At 39.7% G+C, this 13,818-nt stretch overlaps 1 protein-coding gene across 1 annotated transcript in view; it reads right to left on the bottom strand.

Moving 5' to 3' along the window:
* The window catches only part of ANKFY1 (ankyrin repeat and FYVE domain containing 1), a 74,754-nt gene that overhangs the window by 54,337 nt on the left and 6,599 nt on the right, over positions 1–13,818 (bottom strand). Inside the window, exon 2 of the mRNA XM_061174841.1 lies at positions 3,688–3,880. Within this exon, the coding sequence (XP_061030824.1) occupies positions 3,688–3,880 (193 nt within the window). The remainder of the gene's footprint in view (positions 1–3,687; positions 3,881–13,818) is intronic.

Raw genomic sequence — 13,818 nt, 5'->3', positions numbered from 1 at the left:
TTTAACTCTGTAATGTCAAATGCCAAGGTGGGAAAGCATCTGAGCAGTTAACAAAAACCTAAGGGTGACCCACTGGGCTGACACAAGCATGTGCCAGATGGCTACGCTGGCAGCAATCCACAGGCACGAATCAGCATCACCCTGCTTGTATCTGCATGTCTTTTTATTTTCATATTCCCCTTGAAAATAATTTGTTAGGTTGGAAAGCTTTCACAAACTAAATACACAAAAACTATTACATGAAGAAAGAAAGAAAGAGAGAGAGAGAAAGAAAGAAAAGAAGAAAGAAAGAGAAAGGGAGAGCGAGAGGGAGGGAGGAGAGAGAGAGAAAGAGAAAGAAAGAAAGAAAGAAAGAAAGGGAGAGAGAAAGGGAGGGAGGGAGGGAGGAGAGAGAGAGAGAGAAAGAAAGAAAGAAAGAAAGGGAGAGAGAGAGAGAGAGAAAGAAAGAAAGAAAGAAAGAAAGGGAGAGAGAGAAAGGGAGGGAGGAGAGAGAGAGAAAGAGAGAAAGAAAGAAAAAACTATTACATGAATTGACTCATCCACTTAAAAGGGGATGCAAACAGAATATTGTTTCTATATAATGCTTGATGCAAACACATTTTACCCCACAAAAGCACTGTCTAGAACATACTTTATAATTATGTAAGCGTTATCAATTCTACTTCTATTAAAGAACTAACCAAGTTGCAACTAATCATGTTAGATCAAAAGAGTAATAGGGTACTTATTATTTCAAACTATTAGAAAATACTGTTAACACAAAACACTATTAATAAAGAAGAAATAGAATTGATATTCTATTTAAAATGGAACATAAAACTCTGTCTCATATCATATCCTATGATAAGGTTTAAAAAATATAATGAAAACAAAGCACAAATAATTTTTAAACTCTAAATTTATTTGTAAAGTATTAAATTCTAATAATGTAAATGAACAGTCACTGCTTACTGTTTCTGCCACAAATCTGACTTTAGCCACAAAATTATAAAAATGAATGTTTCTATAAAATTCCTACTATTATTCATGAATGTCAAGTCAAAATTTTTTCTTTTGTAGTCTTAACATCTCAAAGGGAAATAAATATAAGGATTTCACTAATAATCTCTAATAATAATAATTTTTAAAAATATGATTCAAAAATGGAAAATTGGACAGGTCAAGTCTATGAGGACTCTATGCAGAAACAATTAGGAGGCTAGCAATTTTTTAAAAATTTCATCCTAGTCAATTAAAGGCATTTCCTTTTAAAATATGGATGCTAGGATGTAACAACTGGAGAGGAAACATAAATAAAGAGCTTCTTGCTAGAGTGTCTCAATCAAACACTTTAATAGGAAAAATTATAAGCTTGTTTGTTAAAAGAATGGTAGTAAATAACTACATATAACCATCATTTTTAACTGTCTTATGGGACCAAAGCCTCCTCCTGAACTTAAGAATAAAAGAAATGTACCAATTTCTTCCACATTGCTCAATTTAAAAATTTTAACACTGACTCTTCAGTTATTCCAATTACTGAAATACACATAAAAACACTATTTAAATTCAACAAAATGCATGTTCATGGGACAAAGTTTTTTTTTCCCCCCTATCTTGGTAAAAGAGCATCTGCTTCAGAAATTGGTATTCCAGTTTCACTTATCCCATCTCAAAAGGTAAGTCCTCTTTGAAGTCTCCATTCCTCATCTGATTATCAATTGTAGATAACAAAGGTATTCAGCCTTCTTTCGATAAAGGACAGGTTTTAGAAGAGGAAGAGAGACCCACCAGAACCATGGGATCATACCATAGCCGACCAGGTAAAAAGTGGCCAGAAGAGGAAACTGCCCAGTCTCATTCCCAGTCTCCTAGAAGGACTACAGTATAAGAATGCAATCAGGGACTTCCCTGGTGGTGCAGTGGTTAAGAATCCGCCTGCCAATGCAGGGGACATGGGTTTGAGCCCTGGTCCGGGAAGATCCCACATGCTGCGGAGCCACTAAGCCCGTGCGCCACAACTACTGAGCCTGCACTCTAGAGTCCACAAGCCACAACTACTGAGCCCTCGTGCCACAACTACTGTAGCCCGCGCGCCTAGAGCCCATGCTCCACAACAAGAGAAGCCACTGCAAGGAGAAGGCCACGCATCCCAATGAAGAGCAGCCCCCTCTCGCTGCAACTAGAGAAAGCCCGCGCACAGCAACAAAGACCCAATGCAGCCAAAAATAAATTAATTAATTAATAAAATAAAATAAAATAAAACAAGAATGCAATCAACTGTTACGTATTACAGAAAGTAAATTATGGGAATTCTAACGGGTAAGAGCCTTGGACAGTGGGAGAGCTGTGTCTGTAATAGAAATGCCAGGCTTCCTGGGGCCAATGGAAACAAAGTTTTCACTTGTCCATGGGAAAAAGAGGAGGGGGAAAAGAAAAAAAGACAATGAACTATATTTTACAAGTAGATACATCCATTAGATTTAAAGAAAGCCCTGTCCTTTACTGAGAGTATGTACTTCCTATTTTTTTGGTATTAAATTTTTCTTTTCTTTTAGAAATGATTAAGATGGTAGATGGCAATTCTGGATTTTGATCTATTTTAAATGTCATAATTTCAAAATTTTACTTAATCATCTAATCCAATCATCCTTCTCCCTAGTAGGTAAATCCTTCCTTCCACATACATTCATGTCCATGTTTCTTTTCCACATCTGCATCCCAGCTCGGTCCTTCATCACTTCCGGTCTGGACTATCTACGACAACATCATGGCTGCTCTTGCCTCTTTATAATTTCATCTATACGGTGTTACCAGGCTAATCTGCCTAAAACACCACTTTGATTATGATAGTCCTGTAACTCAAAAACACTGTTCCACACTTTCTAGAGGATCAAGTCCAAATTCCTCACCTTGGCATCCCCAATCCACCCTACCTTACCCACCTCTCCCAGTGCTCCCCTACATGGACATGTACCCTAAAATGGGCCCCTCACTGTCTTCTAAATCCTCCACAAGTTCCCATGTTTGAGCCTATTCTCAGCCATTTCCTCTACTAGTAATATCACTGTCTTTATCTATTAAATCCTACTCAGCCTTTAACATTTACCTCAAAACTCAATAACAATATTGTTTTAATAACAATTAAAAACTGAGCACTTACTACATGCTAGACTGTTGTTCTAAGTGCTTAAACAGTATTTTATTAATTTAATCCTCACAACAACCCTAAGGTAAACAGTCGTATTATTATCCCCATTTTACAGATTAGGAGCCTGAGGCATGTCATATAGCTCCAGGTCACATAGTCAGTAAGTGGCCAGCTGAGCTTCTAACACAGGCTGTGTGGCTCCAAAGTCCACCCTCAACCATAACGCTACACTACCCACTAGTTCCAAGATGCCCTCTTTGACCAGCTCAAGAGAAAGTGACCTCTCCCCTCTGGATCCCTGGACCTGTAAGCTAATTCCTATCTATACCAGCAATGCTATCACCATCACTGCTATACTCTGTACTGAATATAAGCAGCAAACAAAAGAGACAAAATCTTGCCTCAAGGGGCTTACATTCCAGAGACTAAAGGCTGGTCAACTATTGGAGAGAAATAAACTTGGGAAGAAAGGCAACAAGAGAGGAGAAGTTGCAATGTGGCCTGGGAATAAAGCAAAGGGCTTGCTTCCCCACACTGGCCCAGGGCCAGGAGCTCACCTATACTGCTCCTGCTCATAGAGGTCGGCCACAATCGTCAGCAGGCGGCTGATGAAGGACTCTTTGCTGCTTGCCTTGTTTGCTTGCGCAGCCAAAAGGGTGCATCTCTTCTCTGTCTCTGCCAGTTTCTTCTGCAGCTTGACATACTCCTGTCGGAGAAGCATCAAGTGCTTCTCCAGCTTGGCCACCTCCTCTGCAAGGGAGACAAAGAATCAAGTTTACCACAGCAGGTGTAAAGCAGACAGCATCCACTCATCCCTCATCCTGCAGCCAGGATGGCTACCAAAATGACTACAGCTGACCCTCGAACACGGGGTTGAACTGCGTGGGTCTACTTACACACAGATATGTTTCATTAGTAAATACATACAGTACTACACCATCCGCAGTTGGCTGAATCCGAAGATATGGAGGAATCAAGGTCACAGAGGGCTACAAATTACACGAAGATTTTCCACCGTTCCAGAACCTAGGTGTTCCTAGCCCTTGGAGTTGTTCAAGGGTCAACTGTAGTCACGTGACATTCCTACTATTTCTTATTGATACTCTTACAAGACCAAGAATGGTTTTGTTTCAGGGTGCCATCACAGTCCAGGGATTCCTTCCCAGTTTCCCTGAAGATCAATATTTAATATATGGAGTCTCAGGAATGATTATCAAAATTACTTGGGAGGCTTTTTCAAACCACTAGTAGTAATAAGTAACTTCTACATATCACATGCTGTTCTACAAGCTTTCCGTGAACTCTCATGCAAGATTCATGACAACCCCATGGGGTAGGTACTATTACTAGCCACACTTTTCAGATGAGGACACTGGGCCACAGATACAGAATTTGCCCAAGGTCATGAAGCTGGTGAGAGGCGGGGCTGGGATATGAGCCTAGGCATTCTCATTCCAGGGCCTGTGATCTATTAACCACTACCCCACACTACCTGACACCTGCCCTCCCTCAGGAAGCCTCAGGGCAGTCAATAATGGTTCAGAGGGAAGCAAGTAATATTCCACAGGTGTGCTGGGGCAGATTTAAAAGGTTGAGAACCACTGTATTTGATTCATTAAATTCAACAAACATTTACCGAGTAGCTATGAGGTGCCAGACACTACAGTGGTAAGCAAAATCAGACTATCTTTCCTCAGAGCTTTTAGTTACCGGGGAAAGTAAATTTTTATAATTAAAATAACGATTGCAACAACCAAATGCAAAACTACAACTCTAACGAGTACTAGAAGAAAAGAACAGAGCTATGAGAACCTATAATAAAGAAATTTAACTTCGGACATCAGGGAAGACTCCCCTGAGGATGCAAGCAGTCAAGAGACTTCTTTCTTCCTTTACCTGGAGTCTTGGGGATTCATGCAACCATGCATAAATCATCGTATCTAGGGAACCACAGTGCTGCTATGGTCATTCTCTGGGCTGCGGTCCATCCACCCCCTACTCCCCACCACAGATATTCCAAATCTTGACACCGCCCTCAAGCCCATCTCCCACCCCATCTGCCTCATTCTTGGCCAATGTCTTGAGAAAACTGAGCTACTGCCACCGACCCCCACCGGGCCAGCAACTACTCCCATCTACCCCAGGCTTTCTCAGGGAGACCATCTCCCTCCTATCCAAGCTTAATCCCTCCACCTCTGCTCCAAACCCATCACTCTCCCCTGGTCCTCTGCTTGATCATCAACCCCGCCTCCTCCAGCAACTTCAATCTCTTTCAGCTGGGTCCTTCTCATCAGCACATAAAGCTGTCCAGGTCTATACCTAGTAAAAACAAAACTCTCCTTCCACACATCTGACCCACCTCTGCCCTTCCAGCTCTATCTACCACACACATTTCCTCACCCACTATTCCCCTGCCACTCCCTCCTTCTGTCCCCACCACTCCCTTGAAACTCCTCTCACTGATGACCTTCTAATTGCCAAACCCAACAGACACTTGCCAGTGGGTCTCCTCCCACACCTCTGTAACATGACTCAGGACACTACTGTCCATCCCTCTTTTCTTCTCTTCTTTCAGCAACCACAATGCCACCTTCTCTCCAATTCTGGTGCTCTGTCTCTTTCACGTGCTTCTCCGCATCCCTCCGAACACTTGACCACTGACACTCCCCAGGGGGTCTATCCTTGGCCCCCTTCTCCACTGTGTGATCTCCCAAGGCAGCAGATCTTTGGTCTGTGGTTGATACCAAAATCTAGTGCCAGTGATCCGTAGATCCATCTCTCTAGTGCAGATCTCTCTTCTTAGCTTCAACTATCCATCTGCCCGACAGACATTTCTCCCTAGCGGCCCACAGGCACGTCAAATTCTCTATCCCCAAAACAAAGCTTCCAGCAAATTTGCTCTTCCTTTGTATGGTCCCTATATTAATAAATGACACCAGCATCTATCCTAGTTACCTGAAGAAGAAATGTGGGAGGAATCCTGGATGTCTCCCGTTCACTCACCTGACTCTAACCCTACCCCAACTCAAAAACTGACCTTCCCACTTAAAAAACAAAGGAATGGTTAAATAAAGTGATACATGAGTTTGAAGTTATTATGCAACTATTAATGTTTCAAAGAAATATGTAATACTAAACATGCATTTTCAAATTATAAATATTATTAACAGAAAAAAGGAGGTTGTGAAACAACATATTTTATAAGTCCAATTTTATTAAAAACATTCACATATATGAGGAATAAAAAGACAAATACCACAAAATATCAGCAGATTTTTCTCTTCTTTGCGCTTTCCTGCACGTTTCAGGTATTCTACAACAAATGTGTTCTCTTTTCATAATTATAAACAAATATTTAAAGAGAAATGCGTTTAAATACTTAAATACTAATGACTATCTTCTTCATACATACAGTAGGGAACTTTTCCCCCTTCATCTAGAGAATCCACATTAAATAAATGCCTGGAGTCAAAAACCTGGCTATCTCAGGTATAAATCAGTATTCTTGGGAAAATAAAGGAGAAGGCACTTGCAAGATGAAAATTTGCTTACAACTGCTAAAATGATCACTGCTCATGAGTTACATATCAGATGAGAATTCCTAAAACTATTTTTTTTTCAAAATACTGCAATTATTTGGCCTACTAACCGTTAAACCAAATATTGTTTTAAAAAACACTGGCTAAAGGAAAACAGTACTTACAATGATCCTATTGCAATATTTTTCAAATCTTAGCATTTACATTTACACAAAACCCCTTCAGTAGGACTCAGGTCTACACTTCTATTCTGGTGTGACAAATCACTGGTTTTAAAGAGTTCTTCATAGTTACTCGGACTAAAGAGCCAAGAAACTGCAATTATTTACCTAAAACGGGGACACATTTAACACAAAGCAATAAATTCATGTGATTGTACAAAATTTATACTTTTTTTCTTCCTGTAGAGAAAGAAATGGAGTTGATGGGTCTCTTTAAAGAAAAACTGGCACTCATTTTCTAGATGTGGTAACAGAAAATGTAAAAGGACATATGAATTAGAAGTAGCTTCAAATTATGTCCCAAAACTGCTAACACTAGTAGCAAAATGAATCTATGGTGTCACAATAATGGTTATCTTCGGAGGAATGGCAGGAGAGTGGTAATTGGGAGGGCACATGAGGGGTGCCCTCTGGGATGCTGGTAACATCCTTTTTTGTTGTTGTTTAACTTAGTAATGGTTACATTCATGTTTTATTTTGGTAATTCATTAAGCTCTATACTAATGTTTTGCTCTTTGCACGTATCTTATACTTCAATTAAAGTTTTAAAAAATTCAAATACACCTGTAGTGAATTCTGGAGTCCAAGCGATGGGGATCTAAATCCTTTTAGTAACTAGCTATGGGGACCATGGGCAATTCATTTCTCTGAGCTTCAGTTTCTTTATATGTAAAACGGGGGGCGGCCAGGAATCTACTACTCAGTGCTGTAGTAAAAATTCAATGAAACTACTGTAACTTGCACATGCACTCAAAACTGTCAGCATTGCCTCCACCCTCCTCTCTGCATTTCACAATTACATAATTATTGGATAAATAGTTTAAACTATTATAACTGTTTACACAACATTTTTTTTGAGTCATGAAAAGCAGAATGAGTTTCAAATGTTTTATTGACTTAGGAATTAAGATTGATCAATTAAAATCATGGCAAATCAACAGGACATTATCAGAAGGATGAGGTGATGAACAAAAGTAAAAACAGAAATGGAAACACCGCTAACTACTGAAGGAGCTACTTTAAATACTGCATCACCTCGTATAGCAAGTCTGCACTGACAATTCCCGAACCAAAAAGTAAAGCCTAACATGCTTTAAAAAATCATCACTACTATTCATTTGAAAGAGGTGTAAGTTAGGCTGCACCTTAAAAAAAGCTCTCAAAGAGGCAACTCCTAATCTACCATAGGAAAGTCAGTCAATGTCTATAATTGATCAATCTAGAAATGGCAGTATTATCACTTAGAGGTAAACAGAGAAGAGTGGAAAAGTGGTCTGCGGAGTGGGTCTGAGGGGTAGCAAATTTATTTTTTGTTGTAAGTCTTGTAATATTATTTGAATTTTAAATCTACGTGCACTTACAAAGCAAATATACTATTTTACACAAATTTTAAAGATTATGGAAAACAATTACAAGTATGAGGAAAAATAAATAATTTTCTAATACCCAAGTGTAAGGGTTTTTATATATCACAAAACTTTAGGAAGGGAAGGAACCTAAAGATCATCTCTTTTGGTTCAATTCCCAGACAGTGAACTGAGGAGCAGAAAGGGGACAGGCCCACGACCAGCAGCCTCCCCACCTCTGGCCTCAGACCGTGCTTGATGACATTCCTCCCAGACTGGCTGCGTAAGAATCACTTAGGCAGTTTGAACTAAAGAGAGAGAGCGCACCCAAATTCAGTAGATCGGGAGTGGGGTCACAGGAAATACATAGTACTTTTAAGACTACCCCAGGTATGGGGATGACTAGCCTGGGGAAAAAGTTCAGCCCCCAGCACGTACCTCCCCAAGTCACACACAGACTGCTCTGGGAATACTACTGTTTAGATAGAAGACCGACTGAACTGCAATTTTTCTGTTCATTCATTGACTTGTTCAAAGGTTTTCATCTCTTAGGAAGACAACTGTATAACCTAGTCATTCATTAAAAATTTATTAAGCACCTATGCAGTGCCAGTGTCAAAGTAAAGAAAACCATCTTGGCACATGTTTTTTTACAAAGTTACAGGGTAATAGAGAAGATGGGCAATTAAAGAAGACAAATCGGTAAAATCTGACAGCACTCTGACAGGGGATGCAAACAGAGCACGGAGAAAGACCACCTGACTTAAGCCAGCGCAAGGAAAGACACTCCACACAAGTGATGCTGTACTCCAGAAGATTTAAATAAAGCCTCTGTTTGTAGCATACTGGGTCCAGAAAATGTAAGCAAAAGGCTTCAGTCTTTTGTTTTCTTGGTCAGATTTTCCTTTTAAACTAGTATCAGTCAACGGGTTTGTGCAACAGGCATAATACTAGGCTCTAGGAGAAATACAAATAATTAGAAGGCAAGACCTAGTCTTGTCCTCCATAAAAGTCACTGGCACCACTCACCTGCCTCTCCCTAAGTCAACTAAATGGATGGCCAGAGGACACCTTATCTTGCTAGTTCAAACTAGTGGCTACAGTCACATCCCACCTGCCCAAGAGATAGCTTCCAAGTTTTCACAGGGTATAGCCTGTGGCTGTCGACTGCAGATTTTTCTTCCCTGAAGCAAACTGGATCCTTTAACCTTGGTTTCAATCACGCCATATTCTAGCCAACCTTTTGCTCAAGAGCTCCAATCCATCAAGACTATGGCATCCGTAAATACTCTGCATTTCCATTTCACTTAAACTATCATTCTGTAAGTACTTATGAAGCACCTGCTATGAACTAAGCATTATGGTACATCAGCAGTTGCCTCTTTAAGAGTTTTTTTAAAGGGCAGTCTAATTTGCACCTCTTCCAAACAAATAATGTATTGATAGCACCAAAGGAGTACCAAATATAGACTCAAAGTAGTATCTACAGGAACTCACAAACAGGAGGGGAAAGAACAAAGCTAATAGTCACAAAGAATCTGGATACTGATTCATGTGGGGGAATTATGAGGACATTTGCCTTCAAGAGTAGAAAGTTACCAACTCCTTTAACCTTTAAAGAAAAGATCATAAAAGTTCTGTTTGAAACACCTTCTCAAGGAATCCTTGTAAATTTCTTTGGATATCAGTTATAAACATGTAAATCCAAAATCTACAGCAATAACCCTAGTCTCTCTCCAGAATTACTGACACAAATTTCTACCTGCATCCTCGACCCTGACACTGTTGTTTCGGTCAACAGTTCCCTAACAACACAAGACATAAATTACAAAGGTTATATAAATTACAAAGAGAAGAGGCAAGATGAAAGGAGGGCTTTAGGATAGAGGGCTCTCATTCATGAAATCAGAGATGCTCCCCGCCTAGCATCTTTTGTAGGAGGAAACCCTGATCCCAGGTGCACCTCCCAGTGGTATTGCAACTGCCACACCATTTCATAGTATAATGGAGACAGCACCCAAGGCTGAGATATTATTCTGTGGGCAATGTGTCTGCTTGCAAATGGCAATACAAATGTGTCCTTGAGTACCACCAAGCTGTCGCGTTCTTATAGGAAAAAGTATACAATTACCATTCTGAGCAATAATGGAGAGAGAATCTACAGCACAGCACAGTGGTGAGGAGCACAGGCTCCAGAGGTAGACTGACTGGGGTCAGATCCCAGCCCCAGCACTTTCTAGTTACGACACTCTAGGCAAAGGCCTCCTTCTCCTCATATGTTAAGTACGTTGTAAACATTAAACATGCTAATACATACAAAGACCTTAGAAGATAACCTGCCTTGCAGTAAGTGGTCAATAAATGTTAATTATTACAATTCTTAGAAAGACAACACGATACAGCCCTTAAGAGAGTGTACTCTGGGACTTCCCTGGTGGTCCGGTGGTTAAGAATCCGTGCTTCCACTGCAGGGGACACGGGTTCGATCCCTGGTCGGGGAACTAAGATCCCACATGCTGAGCGGCCCAAAAAAAAAAAAATAGAGTGTACTCTGGAGCCTCACTTGACTGGGCTGAAACCCTGGCCTGCCCATTACTAGCTGTGTGACCTAGGCAAGTCACTTACTCCTCTCCATGCTTCGATTTTCACAGGTGGAAAGTGGCAATAATAATGGTGTCTCAGAGTGCTGTCGAGGAGTAACTGAGTTAAGATAGATTAAATTATTTAGAACAGTGTCTAGTTTAAAGGTTTACTACCACTTCTTTATCAAGTGACTAGTTTTCAGCTGTGGCTTCTTCTTTCTCTTCCTCCAACTTTCCTTTTGAAAAATAAGACTAGAAATTTAAATAACAGATAAACCTACAGTTTTGCCGAAAGAGCTATGCTAAGTATCGGTGAAGAATGTCAGCACTTGCACTATAATTTAATCATGTTTCTTTCCAAACAATACCCATTTGTTCTTTACCAATGCAGTTGGAGGTGAGACATTTTGATGAGCTCTCTGTAATTCATCACTCTTGACCTAACCAAAGATGCTTGAGACAAAAAAAATCTACATTCACTATGAATAGCCTAAAAAAGAGACCAACATCAACTGCAATATACATATATATATATATATATATATATATATATATTCTTTTTTTTTTTTAATCAGTAAGTCATGGGACAGTCAGAAAAGGAACCAACAATGATCCTTATAAGACTCTTCCTTCTAGGTCAGGAGTTGGCAAACTTTTTCTGTGAAGGGCCAGATAGTAAATAGTTTAGGCTTTGTGGTAGAAAGCAGATCAGTGGTTGCCAGAGGTCAAGGGAATGTGATTGAATGAATGCAAAGGAGTTCAAGGAAATTTTTTAAGATTATAAAAATGTTCTATATCATGATTTAAGATCTTAAGCCAAAGCCCATGCTCATCCCACTGTACCATGCTACCTATTTTCAGCTCTAATGTCAGGACATCAAGCACGTATTTATTATTAATTCACTGATTTAGAAATTAAATGTTCTTTCCATTCCCTACCTTAAATGTGATTTCTACTCCCCTCTGCCTACTCCAATACTAACCCACACTGTATTCATTAAATCTTTTTAGATTAACAAAACCCTGATATTTCCTTTCTCTACACTTCTATAGTTCTTACTTTCTAGTCCCAATTTTAGCAGTGAATTAGTGTTCTTTGTATAATCCCTTAATTACTGACTTTCTCCCTACTCTGCTTTAACTATGTCCGTTAGATAAAAGAAAAATATCGTAAAAGCTGTGATAACATCTCATTTTGAGAACTACAAGAATAATTTTTGTTTCAGACATATATTAGAGTCTTCCACATAACAATATTTCATTAAAGCATGTATCAAAGTCCCAGAAAATACTATCTTCTTTGTTGGCATCAGAAAAGATAAGCTCCTCACAGGTGATGAATTACTACCACTACTACTTTCCTAAACCTGTCATACTAAAGATGTAATTTTTCTTTCACTGGGATTACTGAATATTCACTAACCAAGAGTGCTAACTATGGGGAAATTGTGTAATGGAGAATAAGAAATAAGTGGATATATTTACTGTTGAGAATTCAAGTTCACAAAATACCCTAATGAAAAAAGGAAGGGAAGGAATCCCTGGTGGCCTAGTGGTTAGGATTCCGGGCTTTCACTGCCGTGGCAAGGGTTCAATCCCTGGTCAGGGAACTGAGATCCCGCAAGCTGCACAGCTAGGCCAAAAAAAAAGAGGAAGGGAAGGGGAAAGAAGACAGCAATACCATCGGGAGGAGATTACAAAGGAATAGTAAGATACCCCTGCCAGTCTGTACCCTCCCAGTTCACACACACAAAGTTTGGATATTACTAAAAACATAATGGTGCTAAGAGACATTTCACATTTTGACTTTTCACACTTTAAAGTCTAGCAATTCTTTCATAACTCAAATGCACTGACAAAGTCCAAAAGCCATTATTTAACAAAAGTTTGCTTTAAAAAATCCTTTTACCCCAGTTTACAAATAAAACCAATTACTCAGGACTTCTTAGTTAGGAAAGATGACCTTATTTTATTTATGTATATGTGTGTATATGCACATAGTTATATTTGTTTACATTTGTTTAAAAAAATGATCCAGTAAAGCCCTCTTTTATTCAATATTGGCTCAGTTTGAAAAAAATGTTTTGTGGGATATACTGATCTTCGCTGAAGCTGAGTGATGCAAAAATCTGAGTTTTTAAAAATTCCCCAGGTGATTCTAATATGCAGGCTTCTCCAGGTTGAGAACCACTAGCATGAACTACCAGAATGACAGCAGAAAGGAAAGAACGTATGTGAGAGCTTTATAGGAGTCACAGGATTTGGTGACTGACTACAGACTTAGGGGGAAGTCAGGGATGATTACTAGGTTATGGACTTGAGTTCGGCTAGACGGTAGTGCCACTAAGCATCAATGCAAAAGAGAAAAGTTAGTAAACTATAAAGCACAATATGCATGCTTTTATGAGAAACTTTGCCTTCCCCTCTCGGTTCCACTTCCATTAAGGTTGCGACTGTGTGTTGCTCACTTTGTCATCCCTAGCAATAGTTGCTTGTACTTAATAGAAATGAAATACATTTTTCCTGATTGTGATTCAACTCTGTTAAGACTTGTCTGCAAGTCAGTGGCGTGACTTAATATGTTTGTCAAGACCTCACTCTGGGGACTTCCCTTGGTGGTCCAGTGGATAAGACTGCGCACTCCCAATGCAGGGGGCCTGGGTTTGATCCCTGGCCAGGGAACTAGATCCTGCATGAAGGCCGCAACTATAAGTTCACATGCCACAACTAAGAAGTCCACATGCTGCAACTAAAGTCCACATGCCGCAACTAAGACCCGGTGCAGCCTAAATAAATTTTTTTTAAAAAGCACAGTATTAAAAAAAAGAAAAAACCTCACTCTGTGCAGCACTGATCACAGATAGGGCTGGCTTCGCAGGAGATACTCAACAAATATTAGCTCACTAGCTAATTTTCACACAAATGCAAGTCTGACTGGAAATGTTTCCAACTGTCTGCTAAGACATAACCACCTAAAGGTATATTGGGCATGGCAAAATC

The sequence above is a fragment of the Eubalaena glacialis genome, chromosome 19 (assembly GCF_028564815.1).
Source record: "Eubalaena glacialis isolate mEubGla1 chromosome 19, mEubGla1.1.hap2.+ XY, whole genome shotgun sequence".
Classification (NCBI taxonomy): domain Eukaryota; kingdom Metazoa; phylum Chordata; class Mammalia; order Artiodactyla; family Balaenidae; genus Eubalaena; species Eubalaena glacialis.
This window is presented reverse-complemented; position numbering and strand designations above follow the sequence as displayed.